The sequence below is a fragment of the Clarias gariepinus genome, chromosome 16, assembly GCF_024256425.1.
Source record: "Clarias gariepinus isolate MV-2021 ecotype Netherlands chromosome 16, CGAR_prim_01v2, whole genome shotgun sequence".
Taxonomy (NCBI): domain Eukaryota; kingdom Metazoa; phylum Chordata; class Actinopteri; order Siluriformes; family Clariidae; genus Clarias; species Clarias gariepinus.
The window spans coordinates 6,680,001-6,693,397 of NC_071115.1; the positions used below are offsets into that span (position 1 = coordinate 6,680,001).

The window sequence follows — 13,397 nt, forward strand, 5'->3', positions numbered from 1 at the left end:
ATTTTATGTTATATAGAGTTAAACTCTATCTCTCTACTTCTGAAGTGTAAGCAGAAAATGGTAAATAGAACAAATAAATAAATAAGTACTTTAAAAACAAAAACAACCCATCACACCCATACTGCATAGCCGTGGCCAAAAGCTTTGAGAATGACACAGAGATTAATTTCCACAAAATCTTGCTTTAGTCAGGTGATACTATGGTATACTGAAGTATAATTACAAGCATTTCGTAAGTGTCAAAGGCTTTCATGGACAATTACATTTACATTTAAGCATGTTTTTATTTCTGTTTTTTTTTTTTTTTTTATCTGAGCAGTTAAGAAGGTTAAGGGCCTTCCTCAAGGGCCTGACAGTAGCAACTTGGTGGTAGTTGGGTTTGAACCTGGGACCTTCCGATCAGCAGTCCAATGCCTTGTCAATATTTGCAGTGTTGGCCTTTCTTTTTCAAGACCTCTGCAAGTCGCCCTGGCATGCTGTCTGTCAATCAACTTCTGATCCACATCCTAACTGGTGGAACCTCATTCTTGCATAATCAATGCTTGAATTTGTCAGAATTTGTGAGGTTTTGTTTGTCCACCTACCTCTTGAGGATCGACCACAAGAAGTTCTCAATGGGATTAAGGTCTGGGGAGTTTCCTGGCCATAGCCCCCAAAATTAAATGTTTTGTTCCAGAGCCACTGAGTTATGACTTTTGCCTCATGGAAAGGAGCTCCATCATGCTAATTGAAAAGGCATTCTTCGTCAACAAACTGTTCTTAAATGGTTGGGAGAAGTTTTTCTTGGAGGATGTTTTTGGACCATTCTTTATTCATGGCTGTGTTGTGAGTCAGTCCGCTCTCTTGACTGAGAAGCAACCGCACACATAAATGGTCTCAGGATGCTCTAATGTTGGCATGACACAGAACTAATGATATCGCTCACCTTTATACTGTACATTTCAGAAGCCAGTTTGCTCTAATGAATCCTCTTTCAGATTATTATCAAATGTATAACCTGACCGAAAATAAATAAATAAATAAAATTACCATTTAGGCTCAGAAATGTTATGTGCTCAGCTGATGACCTGAATGTACTGAATGACCTGGTTATCACACCTATGGTGTTTTTTTCTACTCTGATTGCATATAAAATTGTAAAACAGTGGTTTTGGAGGCATGAGGAATTATTTTCACACATGAACTGGTCACCACATTAACATGCAGATGTCCATGGTGTGCGTGCGTGTGTGTGTGTGTGTGTTTGTGCTCTGCGATGGATTGGCACCCTGTCCAGGGTGTATCCTGCCTTGTGCCCTAAATCTCCTAGGATAGGCTCCATGCTCCCGCAACCCTCTACAGGATAAGTGGTATAAAAGATGAACGAATTAATGTTATCTCAGTATCATGTGGTTAATGTTAGTTCAGCATCATCTTTATTAAAGTGGCCTAATTCTATCTTTCAAAAAATAACCCAATACCAAAAAACAAAAAACTTCTGCTGGGTAGTCATGTGACTAGAGGTTATTATTATTATTATTATTATTATTACTACTACTACTACTACTACTACTGTTATTATTATGATGTAAGTAACTCAGCTGACACAAAGTTAAAAAGAAAGAGGCACAAGAGCAAACAGGTTTCTATGAAGAAGAAAAGTAGGTAAAGTGTCACCAAAGACTTTAAAATGAAAGTAGAGTTCACATAGGACAGCAGTTTGGATGATGACAATCATGTGAAGTTTACACACTTTACACAACTTTGCACAAGTTAATATTAGCCAATATTCTCATGCAATGCTCCAAGTCATGCACAAGTTAACTTTTATATCTTTGCGTTGTATTTATTTTTACAGTCTCCAAAAAATAAAAAAAATTTCATTTTTCCATTTTATGTAATAGATCTAAGAAGGTCAAAAAGACTGATAAGATACCTTACCCTTTTATATTTACAAATTAAGTTTTTTCAAAGTATGTTCGGTATAAATGTTTTATTATTATCAATATCACTTTAACAGTACTGAAACATAATATTCATTTTGCTAAACTGGATTAAAATCCTAAGAAAATGAGACGTAAAAAGCTCTCAATAACCAAACAAGAGATTTGATCTTCATCTTAAATTCCATGCTTATTCAGTTACTGTATAAGATCTCGTTTTGTAAGATATACAGGGTCAGTGATTACCAGAAAGAACTCCAGTACAGATGTCAAAGCTAAAAAGATCCAGATGCTACATTTCTTCAACAACAGAAATGTGGACGAACCCAAAAGAAGTTATCGCATCTAATGAACTATATACAGTAATAAGTAGTATTATAATATTGTATATTTTGGTTCTTTTTTTAAACAAAAGCATTAGTAATTACTATAAATTTGGTCAACGCCATAGGTGACCAAATCGCAATGGCGATGTTTGTTTCTTCAGGGAAGATTAAATCGGATAGCGACCAGACAGTAATTTAAAACCCCAGATGCTATTAGATCTCAATTTCCAGGCATCATGATATATGATAGAATGCTGTGCTTGGGGCAGACTTTCCACATTCACTATCAATTGTTGCACGGCGTCCCCTGGTGGCTTCCCTATTCCATTACATTAGTGTAATGAGTGCAAAAAAATTCACTCAATTCAAGTACATCATCTCACTGTATCATTAACACATAAAAACCTGCACAGATAATCAGTCATTTATGTGGGAACAGTGCAATGTATAATTTTTTTACATTAAGCATCAGAAAATGAAAAAATGCCGGTTGACGCCAAGTGGACTTATACAAGTGTTTCAACCGCTGATCTGGAATTTACACCAAAATTTTACAGTGATAGATCTATCACTGGAAATACCTTGAGGGGTCCAAGATAAATGTCCAAACTGGTTTAATCTGACAGGAAGTTTGGTATGGTATCCAAAGAGCATCCAGCATTTCTGACCAGTGTTATTTCAAAGCACAGACGGTACTCTGGCCAGTAAATAAAAATTGTATATATTGTAAGGATATATACATTGATTTACTGCTAAATCTTATAAACACAAAATTTTTTCTTAGGCACACAAAGTAAATAACCAACTACTTTTTTGCAAAGTGAGCTATATCATTTCTTTGTGAGGCTTTGAACCTACATTTCTTCATGCCGTGATTAAACACAATGCATATTAAAATGCAATACATCAGAAATGTACCACCAAAACCTACCACCAGGCCTCAGTCAAAATAGTGCGTGACCTATTACTGAACCCAAAGGTCTAAATAATAGAAATAATATACAGTTACTGACTATTTCATTAGGTACCAGGTTGGACCCCAGCCCAGTTGCCATCTGAAATGGCAACAAGGTGCTGGAAATACCCCTTAAATATTTTGCTGCTGATCTTTCAGCTTCACATTCATGATGTGAATCTCCCATTCCACCACATTCCAAAGGTGCTCTATTGGATTGAGATGTGGTGATTGTGGGGGTCATGTGAGTACAGTGAACTCATTGTCAAGTTCAAGAAACCAGTTTAACTTTGTGACATAGTTCATTATCCTGTGGTCATAAAGGGATGGACGGCCCAGCAACAATACTCAGGTAGGCTGTGGCAGGGGCCCAAAGTGTACCGAGAAAATATCACTCAGACAAATCCACCCCCCGTGGTGCAATGCGATGGACTGGCACCCTGTCGAGGTGTACCCTGCCTTGTGCCTTAAGTCTTATTGACGCCCGATTGACATTCACACAATGCAAGCAATTTGGGAACCACATGCATGTTCTTGGACTGTGGAGGGAAACCGGAGTACCTGGAGGAAACCCACCAAGCACAGGAAGAACGTGCAAACTCCATGCACACAGACCCAATGCAGGAATCAAACCCTCAACCCTGGAGGTGCTAACAACTAAGCCACTTTGCTGCCCTAGAGACTGTTATGTGTATAAATACACTGATCAGCCATGACATTATGACCACTTCTCTAATATTAAGTAGGGCCCACCTTTTTGCCTCCATAACAGTTACACTATGTAGATCACACACTATGGGCAATTTTGGAAATGCCAATTAATCTAATCTGCATGTCTTTGGACTGTGGGAGCAAACCAGAGTACCAGGAGAAAACCCACCAGGCACAGGGAGAACATGCAAACAGGAATCAACCCCAGACCCAGGAAGTGCAGGGTGGAAATGCTAACCACTAAGACACCGTATACCCATGGAGACTTACTCACTCACGCATCTTCTATACCGCTTTATCCTGTATTCAGGGTCGCGGGGACCTGGAGCCTATCCCAGGAGGCTTAAAGCACGAGGCAGGGTACACCCTGAAATGTCCTTTTACTAAACATCCAAAGCAAAATCCATTCTTTCTCAAGAAGTCCAATTTGTCTTTATATGTCTTAGCGTTGAACTGGTAGCATTCATCTAAGATATGACGTTTCTTGCAGAATGCACAAGGTTTAGTGAAAGCACTGATAACTAATGCACCATTACTCATTGCTATAATCAAGTCTTTATGATGTTTTACGCCGGTTGCAAGGCTGCTACCTCTTTTTCCTTTCTTTTTTAGCTTGGATCCTTAAAGAAATTTATTACAGTGTTTCTTATCACTAGTCGGAACGTCCAGGTCTCCAACGAGTGGGTTTGATATTCCTTTTGCTTGTCGATCTACGAATTCCACCAGCTGCACAAACTTGACTCTTGTCTGACTGCGCTCCTCGTACTCATATGCATGGCTCCTCCATTTTTTACTTTCATAGGGCAGTTTCGAATTAGTAATCTTCATGTTGGTAGAATTATCTAACTCATCCATGTATTCAATGTTTGCCATAGTATTGTGACAGGTTACCAGAAACAGGGAGAAGGCGCTTAACGACTTTCCGTCCTCTGACTTTATTTCCGGCCATTTGAATGCCTTTTGCATCAGCGTTGTTGCGATTTTTTTGTTTATTTTCAAACTTATCCTGTAACAGTCTTATTGCTTCTGCATAACCAAGATAATCTGGCATATGCTGGCATTTTTTTATGAGATCTCTAGGCTCTCCTCTAGTATACTGCTCGAGAAAGTACAGCTTATCCGCATTACTATCAGCTCTGGTTTCAACGACGTGTTTAAACGCCCTCATAAAAGCCGTGAACTCAAGAGGGTCTCCATAGAACAAAGGAACATCGCGCTGAGGTAAAGAAAATTGCCTTTGATTCTTTGCAAGCATTTCTGTAATATCTGTCTGAATGCATCACAGTCTGAAGATCTGACAAGTTACCGGGACTGTCTAGTGAAATGGAACCGTGCAGTGGAGGTCATGTATGAACAATGCCTAGCTGCGGCAGAGGGGAGCTGTCTGCCCATTCACTATGAACAACTTGTTCTAAATCCAGAAATAGTGATGCAAAAGCTGCCACCTGGAGTTGTCCTGGGACCAGGGCGTTCTGCACCATGAGCAGCTGATTGGAAAAGCTGGAGGAGTATCATTATCTAAGTGAGTGATGCCCTAGGCATTTTAACATGTCAAAGTTCTGAAGAGCAACTGTATGATCTCACAGATAACACAGTATCCGCTTTATTAGTGCAATGGCAAACCACATTTAAAACAAAAAAAACTTAAAGAAGTTTTTTGACCGAATTTCTCGGGCTGGTCGAAATAAGCACTGTACTAAGCAGGAATACAACTAAATAGATTTGAAATTGCTAGAACTGTAGTAAGAACCTGTTAACACGTTATCCATACCTGGAAGGTATATTCCAGATCTCAAATTGGTTCTAGGACCATGGGGACCACGTTATGCTTAAAAAAAAAACATAAAGCTTAACCTAAAAGATTTGTAGTGAATGTTTTCATTTTAGGTCTGACACTTACAGGCACACTTGAACGGGCTGCCTCGCGAGGTGATGGCAGTCTTAGATATTCCGTTGACGCACTGTGCTCGTGATATTCATCATATTCTGATTTGGTGACATGTGTACCACTCGGTTCGATGACCACACTCTGTCTTGTGGGACTTTGTCGTTCTTTACAACCCTGATACGCTTTTATTTCAGCATTAGCCTTTACGAGCTCCGTTTCGATTATCAGTCTTTCCATTTTAGCCTTTAGGTGTGCTTCTTTAGTTTTTTGTTCTGCCTTTAATTGTGACCTTAATTGTGCTTCCTTCATTTATATGTCTTTAATTGTGCTTCCTTTTTTTCTAACGCCCGCTGTTGGTCTAAGGTTGCTGCTTTAGCCAACAAGACTGCTCTGTTAACTTCTGCCTTTTTTAGGCATGCTGAGGACGCTGTAGATGTTAAGGACCTTTTGGATGCCGCTGTCGCTACGCTTCCGTGCTTGTTAGAAGCAAGCGTCTTAGACGACACCATTGATGCGCTGTCCATTGGTGAAACTTCGTCGTCGAATGTTTGAGACGACTTAAAGCGGTTCTTAGTGTCCACAATCCACGACTCTATCTTTTTTGCGAATTCCATACAAGTATACCATTGTACCATTGTATACAACCTATACAAGTTTTGCAGATCATGTTCTCGTTCGTCTTCGTTTAGGCACAATCGCACGTCTCTATTGCTTTTAGCAAAGTCTTGTAGCAGCCCTTTGTAGTCCGTATAGTACTTAGTTTCAACATCAAGCACGTTGTAGGCATTGTACATAAGCAACTCTATTTCGTCTGATAATGCAGTCATTTGACCCCGTTCTTCATTTTGTGAATCTCGTCTGCGGAGTCTTTGTCGTCGAGCGCCATCACATGCTCAGATTCGGTGACAGCATCATTAGGCCTTGTTCACACGGGCGTTAAGTTTTTGGATAAACGAACGTGCTCTGAACGTCCTACACATTTATGTGGCATTTTGTAGTGGCGCTTGATTGACTTCTACACCTGCGTTCGTTTGTCTCTGTCTAACGTCAGCCTGCAGCCCAAATTTTAGTTTGTGTGTTAACTTGTGGGGGCAGTGTGTCGGGAACTGGATTAAAATGCGTAAAATGAACGCGCAGAAAACGAACTAGAAGCGGTTTCCTTGCGTTCATTGGGTTTTGAACGCCATGAAAAAGCTGCATGCAACGTTTTTTTAATGCCGTATAAACGCGCAGCCGGACAAACGCACGTCACCAAAGCCTGTGTGAACACTCTCATTGACTCCTGTGTGTACAAATCACTCGCCGCTTGATCGCGCTCACCGGACACTACGAACGCAAAAAAAACGCTCGATTTTAACGCTCGTGTGAACAAGGCCTTATCTTCGCCGTCTGCCATAGTGAGTTTTTAAGGCAGGCAAGTCCTCTTTTCGCTTTCGGTTTCAGTTGCTTGTCGACAGTCACTGCGTGTTTTTTTTTATATCGCACGAGCGTTCTTTAGTCCACGTTCACATGCAGGTAAGATATACTCTTAACTCACTTATCTTCACTTGAACAACATGTTATTCACAAGTTCAATTCAATTCAATTCAATTTTATTTGTATAGCGCTTTTAGACAAGTTCTGACGTATCTTTAAGTATTCTGACGTAAGAAGTATCTTTCTTGTTACACTTGGTTACTCATGACTCGGACGTCCGCTGAGTTCTTTGTCTCTTGTTTTATTTTCAACATCAAAGTTCAACAGTTCTTATAGTTTCTTGCATAAATCCACTGTGGTTATAACACTTGCTGTATCTTGTAGCTTACGGTCTTACGTTATCGTTACAACAACCTATTTGCTGTATCCTTTTGATTACAGTATTACGGTCAAAAGCTTGTGTTCTCCACAACTTCCGTATCCTAACAACTACTACTGTGCATGATAGACGTGATAGACATGAAATGATGTCACAGTGCAACATACGATTATCATACGAAACTTAATGCGTAATGCTTAACTAATGAAATAGAAATAACCACAACAACAAATTTATAAAAATGAATTTTAAATGAATTACTAATCAACTGTTATGCTGAACTGCCTGCTACCTAACACACGGTATGAATGCAGATCAAATCCTGCTCTCTGTTTTACCCAAATGAGGATGGGTTCCCTGTTGAGTCCGGTTCCTCTCAAGGTTTCTTCCTATTGCCATCTCAGGGAGTTTTTCCTTGCCACTGTCACCCTCGGCTTGTTCATCAGGGACTATGAACAGTAAAGCTGCTTTGTTACAATGACAACTGTTAAAAGCGCAATACAAATAAAATTTAATTGAATACACTCATTCACACACTATGGGCAATTTGGGAACGCCAATTAGCCTAACCTGCATATCTTTGGACTGTGGGAGAAAACCAGAGTACCCAGAGGAAACCCACCAAGCACAGGGAGAACATGCAAACACCATGTACACAGAGACGAGAATCGAACCGGGACCCTAGAGATGCAAGACGACAGTGCTAACCACCACACCACCGTGCCACCCCCCGGAGACTGTTATATATAGAAATATTTTTCAATTAATACAAATGTATTTATTTGTGTATGCTTTCATAATGACGTTTAGTAAGATTTTAAATCCTTATCCTAAAAACAATAACACACTATACAACACAAATATTTACATAGCTAGGCAGGATAAAAGGAGCAGTAGATAACAAAAACAAAAGATTACACTAAATAAATAAATACATACAATAACAAAAATATATATATAAAAAGAAGAGAAAAAAAAAGGTGTCTATCCGCAGACTAAAGTCATTTGAGCTAAAAGGGCCGCCTTTAGTGTGCGTCACTTCCGGTTAAACCGCTCTTCCGTCTGTCTCGCGCATGGGTAGTTCCCTTTACGACTCTGCTGGCAAAGATGGCGGACACTCAGGTACGTTCAGCCAAACGGCGTGGTACATATAACGCGGTTATTTAGCGATATGTTTTAGTCGGTTATCACATTTTCTGATGTATATTAGTTTAGAAAACCGGTGTGTGTGTAAACTTGGTCGTTTTGTGATACCGCCTGTTGATTTTATGGGATATTTCTGGTCGCGTGCGCAACGGAAGCCAGGGCCGCGCGAGTCGATAAAGCGTGTTACTTGGAGCAGGACAGACCTTTTACTTTGTAAGAAATATTTCAGTTTAAATGTTGTTAAAGGTTTTTGTACTTATGTTTTTTGCTTTGGGGAGTGTTTCGTATTATGGGCAAAGGCTTAAACACAGCCCTAGTTGTGGTTTCGAGTTGGCTAAAGTCTCTCAATAGCACATGGCTTTGAATAATATCTCAAATTCACGGGATTGTACATCTGTGTTGGCTACTGGAAATACAAAAGATCTACAGGACAGTTGATTCTCCTGGATCAGTTTTTTTTTGTTGAAAAGCTTAAATTGCTAGTCTAGTTGGTTTCAATTGGAGCAATGTGAGTGAAGTGTGTTAAACCTTAATATTTTTCAAAATAATCTTTGTGCACTCACAAGCAAGATCAATGTGACATGCTTGCTTGTATGCACACTTAAAGATGAAAAATGTTTTCCCTGTTATTTAAAAGTCTATATTCTGAAAGTCCAGTTTGCCTAACATTGATCAGATTTTCAGTAGGTCATGTTTAGAATCAACTGCAAATGATGTCTTTTCTCACGATGGTCTTCTGAGCTTTTGTGGTTCTGAGGATAATGCCTTATGGCTATGCTGATGCAGTTGTTTAAAAAAAAAAAAATCTTGGTTGTATGTGCATACTTGACCTGCATCGTCTAACACAATGTTTAATTTCCCGACAGAACGAGAGGTCTTATCAGAAGCAGCCTACCATCTTCCAGAACAAAAAGCGAGTGTTGGTCGGTGAAGCAGGTGCAAAAGAGAAGCTCCCACGTTACCACAGAAATGTTGGCTTGGGCTTCAAAACCCCCAGAGAGGTGAGTTAAAAATTTAGTTTAAAAAAAAAAAAACTGCAGGTGATGTCTTTTCTCACGATGGTCTTCTGAGCTTTGTGGTTCTGAGGATAATGCCTTATGGCTATGCTGATGCAGTTAATAAAAAAAAAATCTTGGATGTACAACTTTTTAGAATTATTTTACATGCTTTAGTTTTAACAGCAAAATTTCATTCACAGGCTATTGATGGCACTTACATTGATAAAAAATGCCCCTTTACCGGCGACGTTTCCATCAGAGGCCGTATTCTGTCTGGTAGGTTGCTTTTGCCTGATCTTTTACTTGTTTGTGGTGTTCACTGGGTTGCAAATGATGTCTTTTCTCACGATGGTCTTCCAAGTCCGTATGGGCTTTGACGACATTGCCTTATGGCAGTACTGATGCATCTGGACCTCCTCTACTGTTCACATTTTTACACTGTTGATCGATTTTAGTCGATTGCTTGACAGTTAAATGTTTACAGGTGTGGTGACCAAGATGAAGATGCAGAGGACCATCGTCATCAGGCGTGACTATCTGCACTACATCCGCAAGTACAACCGTTTTGAGAAGAGGCACAAGAACATGTCGGTCCACCTCTCTCCCTGCTTCAGGTGAAGGATTAATCCGAGATCTCATCAACCTTTATAATAGTTTGAATTATATTGAATTTAAAGCTGATCTTGTTTCTGAACTAAGCTGCACATGATGTTTTTTCTCACGATGGTCTTCCAAGTCTTTAAGGCTCTGACGACATTGCCTAATGGCTTTACTGATGCAGCTTTTTATAAATATGACCAGTCTTGTGTTGATATTTTAGGACATGTTTTAATGAACGGGTCTTAGCATCGCCTTCCTCGTTCAGGGTTTAATATTCTGCTTGTTTTACTGCAGGGATGTGACTGTGGGCGACATCGTCACTGTTGGAGAGTGCAGACCCCTCAGCAAGACTGTAAGGTTCAATGTGCTGAAGGTCACCAAAGCAGCAGGAGCCAAGAAACAGTTCCAGAAGTTTTAAAGCTGTTTGCTGAAGAATTCTGGATACTGCTGTAATGTCATGACATTTGGAGGAGATATTAAATCTGTTCTTTACATCTGTGTGAAGTTTTTCTTTTTAATCTCAGTTCGCAGGAACGGTTTGGGTAACTTTAAAATTATCGAAATTGTTTGATACAACATTGATTAATCCAATATGATCAGTAACGTGATCCTCATTAAAGACTGCATGATCACTAGTTAATCCGCTTGAGATAAAGACTTGTCAACAAAACATAAAACAAGGACAGTTAACTTTGCTTAACTGTTTTAACATAATTTGTGATTTAGCATTCCCAAACATTAAGTGACAATGGTAGTGAATGACACTGGTAATGCACTATATGCAAGGAATGGCTAATCCACAACAGTGATTGCTGACTGGCCAAATGAAGTCATGGCTTGAGATTGATCTATTTAGAAGCTTGCATCAAGCAAAGAAAATGACTACGATGACAAATAGAGTTAAAAACTGTGCTATATAAAACATGAAAGGATAGTGCTAAACTCTTGGTTTTAAGACTAAGGTCTTAGAAGTTGTTTAATATGGTAGTAATTAGAAGTGTTTGACATGCACAAAAATTTCTGGTTTCTTGATCACCTCTTGGTGTCTTCGATTTTTGGCCACTGATCACAAAAATCACATTCAAATTAGCCTATTATGTACCAATGCACCAATAATTGCAGCAATACTTTCTGCTACATTTGCAGTAAGCACACATGGCTCAGAGATGCTTAATAGCTGCTCTTATAAAGAAAGCATAACTACTTAAATTGGTGATCAAGACAAGGTATGGGCACCTCGTATCACATTCAGACTTAAACAATTTTGTCAAAGAATTGGGTTTATTAAAAGCAAAATTGCTGATTACTCATTGACTTTGGAAATATGTTTCATTTATTGAACAGAACAGTGAATTCTCCTTAAAACAGATTAAGGCAAACAAGATCAACAATGTAGTGCACTTATGCAATCTTTAAATAACAAGCAATAAAAATAAATAAAATATAAATTATAAATAAATTATTAAAGGTGTTGAGATGGCAAAGCATAACGCTTGTCCAGAGTATTTATCATTTTCCTGAATCCTTTGTTCTTAACCGTGCTAATAGCGCACATGACTTTGGCTAAAAAGTATGCAATGGCATCTGATGACTCTGTTGCAGAGGATGTTGTGGGGGTTGTTCTTTTTGTTTCCTTATTAGTTGGTCATATGTCGGTCTGTGTTTATATTTTGAATTTTTTAAAAGATTTGTGATGTTACCAACCGGTGCCGACACAACCGTGTAGCAAATCTTGCACCTTATATGTTTTTGATCCACGTCCACTTCTTCGAATCCAAACTGTTTCCAAACAACATAATTGCTTCGACCTCTTTTGTTGACCAAAGACTTCTAAAAACCAAACAGCTTGTGTGTCTGGAACAAACCCACTCATTAGGCTTCAGCTTGCTAGGGAGCATAAAGATTGGTCTTTGGAGTAATGGAAAAAGGTCATGTGGTCTTATGAGCTCATATTGACCCTTTTGCAGAGCGATGGGCGTGTCAGGGTAAGAAGAGACACACATGAAGCGACACCTAATCAAAAGCGTGACTGATCAGCTGAGCGAAATGAACCGACTCATCTGGTAAAAAGCCAGAAAAGCTAGTCAACTCGTACTGATCAACCGAACAAAATGATTTGACTCAAAGCTAAAGAATCGTCTTTAGACTGTGGGAGGAAACTGGAGTACCTGGAGGAAACCCACCAGGCACGGGGAGAACATGCAACTCCATGCACACAGAGGTGGGAACCGAACCTGGCCTGGAATCAAACCCAGACACTGGAGGTGCAAGGCGACAGTGTTAACCAAGACACCGTGCATCCTCACAAAAAGCTTATGGAAATAATTGGGAGCTTTTAAAATACAAAATAGGTCAATTTCGTTAGAAAATTTGTAAGTAGGCAAGGCAAGGTGAGTTTATTTGTATAGCACATTTCATAAAAAATGGTAATTCAAAGTGCTTTACATTAAAGAGAAGAAAATAATCATAAAACCAAATAGAAAATAATAGCACTAAACCTTTAAACATTATTTAAATTTAATTTAAAATAAAAATAAACACAGTTTGTGGTGGCACTTTTAAAACTACTTAAAATATGATTTAGAATCAAAATAAAGTCAGTTCGGACGTAGCACAGTGCTCATTTAATAAATGCACAGCTGAACAGATGAGTTTTAAGTCTAGATTTAAATGGGACTAATGTTTTAGCACATCTGATCTCTTCTTCTGAGACCATTACAATAATCCACCCTGCTGGTGATAAAAGGCATGGACAAGTTTCTCCAAGTCTTGATTGGAAACAAAACATCTAATTCTTGCAATGTTTTTAAGATGATAGTATGCTGATTTAGTTACTGCTTCGACATGACTACTGAAACTAAGGTCTGTCTCCAGAATCACCCCAAGATTCTTGACTTGATTTTTAGTTGTTTGACCCCTAGAGTGAAGGTATGCATTCACCTTTGGAGCGTCATCTTTGTTTCCAAATGCAATGAACTCAGTTTTCTCCTTGTTTAACTGAAGAAAATCAGTAATGTAACAAAATGAAAAAAATATATAATAATAATATTTGAGGA

At 39.0% G+C, this 13,397-nt stretch overlaps 1 protein-coding gene and 4 non-coding genes across 5 annotated transcripts; all 5 read left to right on the forward strand.

Moving 5' to 3' along the window:
• Positions 1-8,643: 8,643 nt before the first annotated feature.
• Positions 8,644-10,833, forward strand: rps11 (ribosomal protein S11). The gene is made up of 5 exons (XM_053514153.1): positions 8,644-8,719; positions 9,610-9,744; positions 9,942-10,017; positions 10,226-10,355; positions 10,636-10,833. The coding sequence occupies exons 1-5, from the start codon at positions 8,705-8,707 to the stop codon at positions 10,757-10,759; spliced, it is 480 nt and encodes a 159-aa protein (XP_053370128.1). The 5' UTR covers positions 8,644-8,704; the 3' UTR covers positions 10,760-10,833.
• LOC128545126 (small nucleolar RNA SNORD35) lies at positions 9,449-9,533 on the forward strand. Its single transcript, XR_008365839.1, has one exon. It is a non-coding gene; the product is annotated as a small nucleolar RNA SNORD35 (small nucleolar RNA).
• LOC128545125 (small nucleolar RNA SNORD35) lies at positions 9,779-9,862 on the forward strand. The gene has a single exon (XR_008365838.1). It is a non-coding gene; the product is annotated as a small nucleolar RNA SNORD35 (small nucleolar RNA).
• On the forward strand, positions 10,067-10,152 carry LOC128545127 (small nucleolar RNA SNORD35). The gene has a single exon (XR_008365840.1). It is a non-coding gene; the product is annotated as a small nucleolar RNA SNORD35 (small nucleolar RNA).
• On the forward strand, positions 10,442-10,526 carry LOC128545128 (small nucleolar RNA SNORD35). Its single transcript, XR_008365841.1, has one exon. It is a non-coding gene; the product is annotated as a small nucleolar RNA SNORD35 (small nucleolar RNA).
• Positions 10,834-13,397: the final 2,564 nt, after the last annotated feature.

Excerpts from the sequence above, each read along its gene's own strand:
- rps11 (XM_053514153.1), top strand. Across the intron at positions 9,745-9,941 it reads GCTTCAAAACCCCCAGAGAG|GCTATTGATGGCACTTACAT; the intron begins GTGAGTTAAAAA and ends TTTCATTCACAG. Across the intron at positions 10,356-10,635 it reads CACCTCTCTCCCTGCTTCAG|GGATGTGACTGTGGGCGACA; the intron begins GTGAAGGATTAA and ends GTTTTACTGCAG.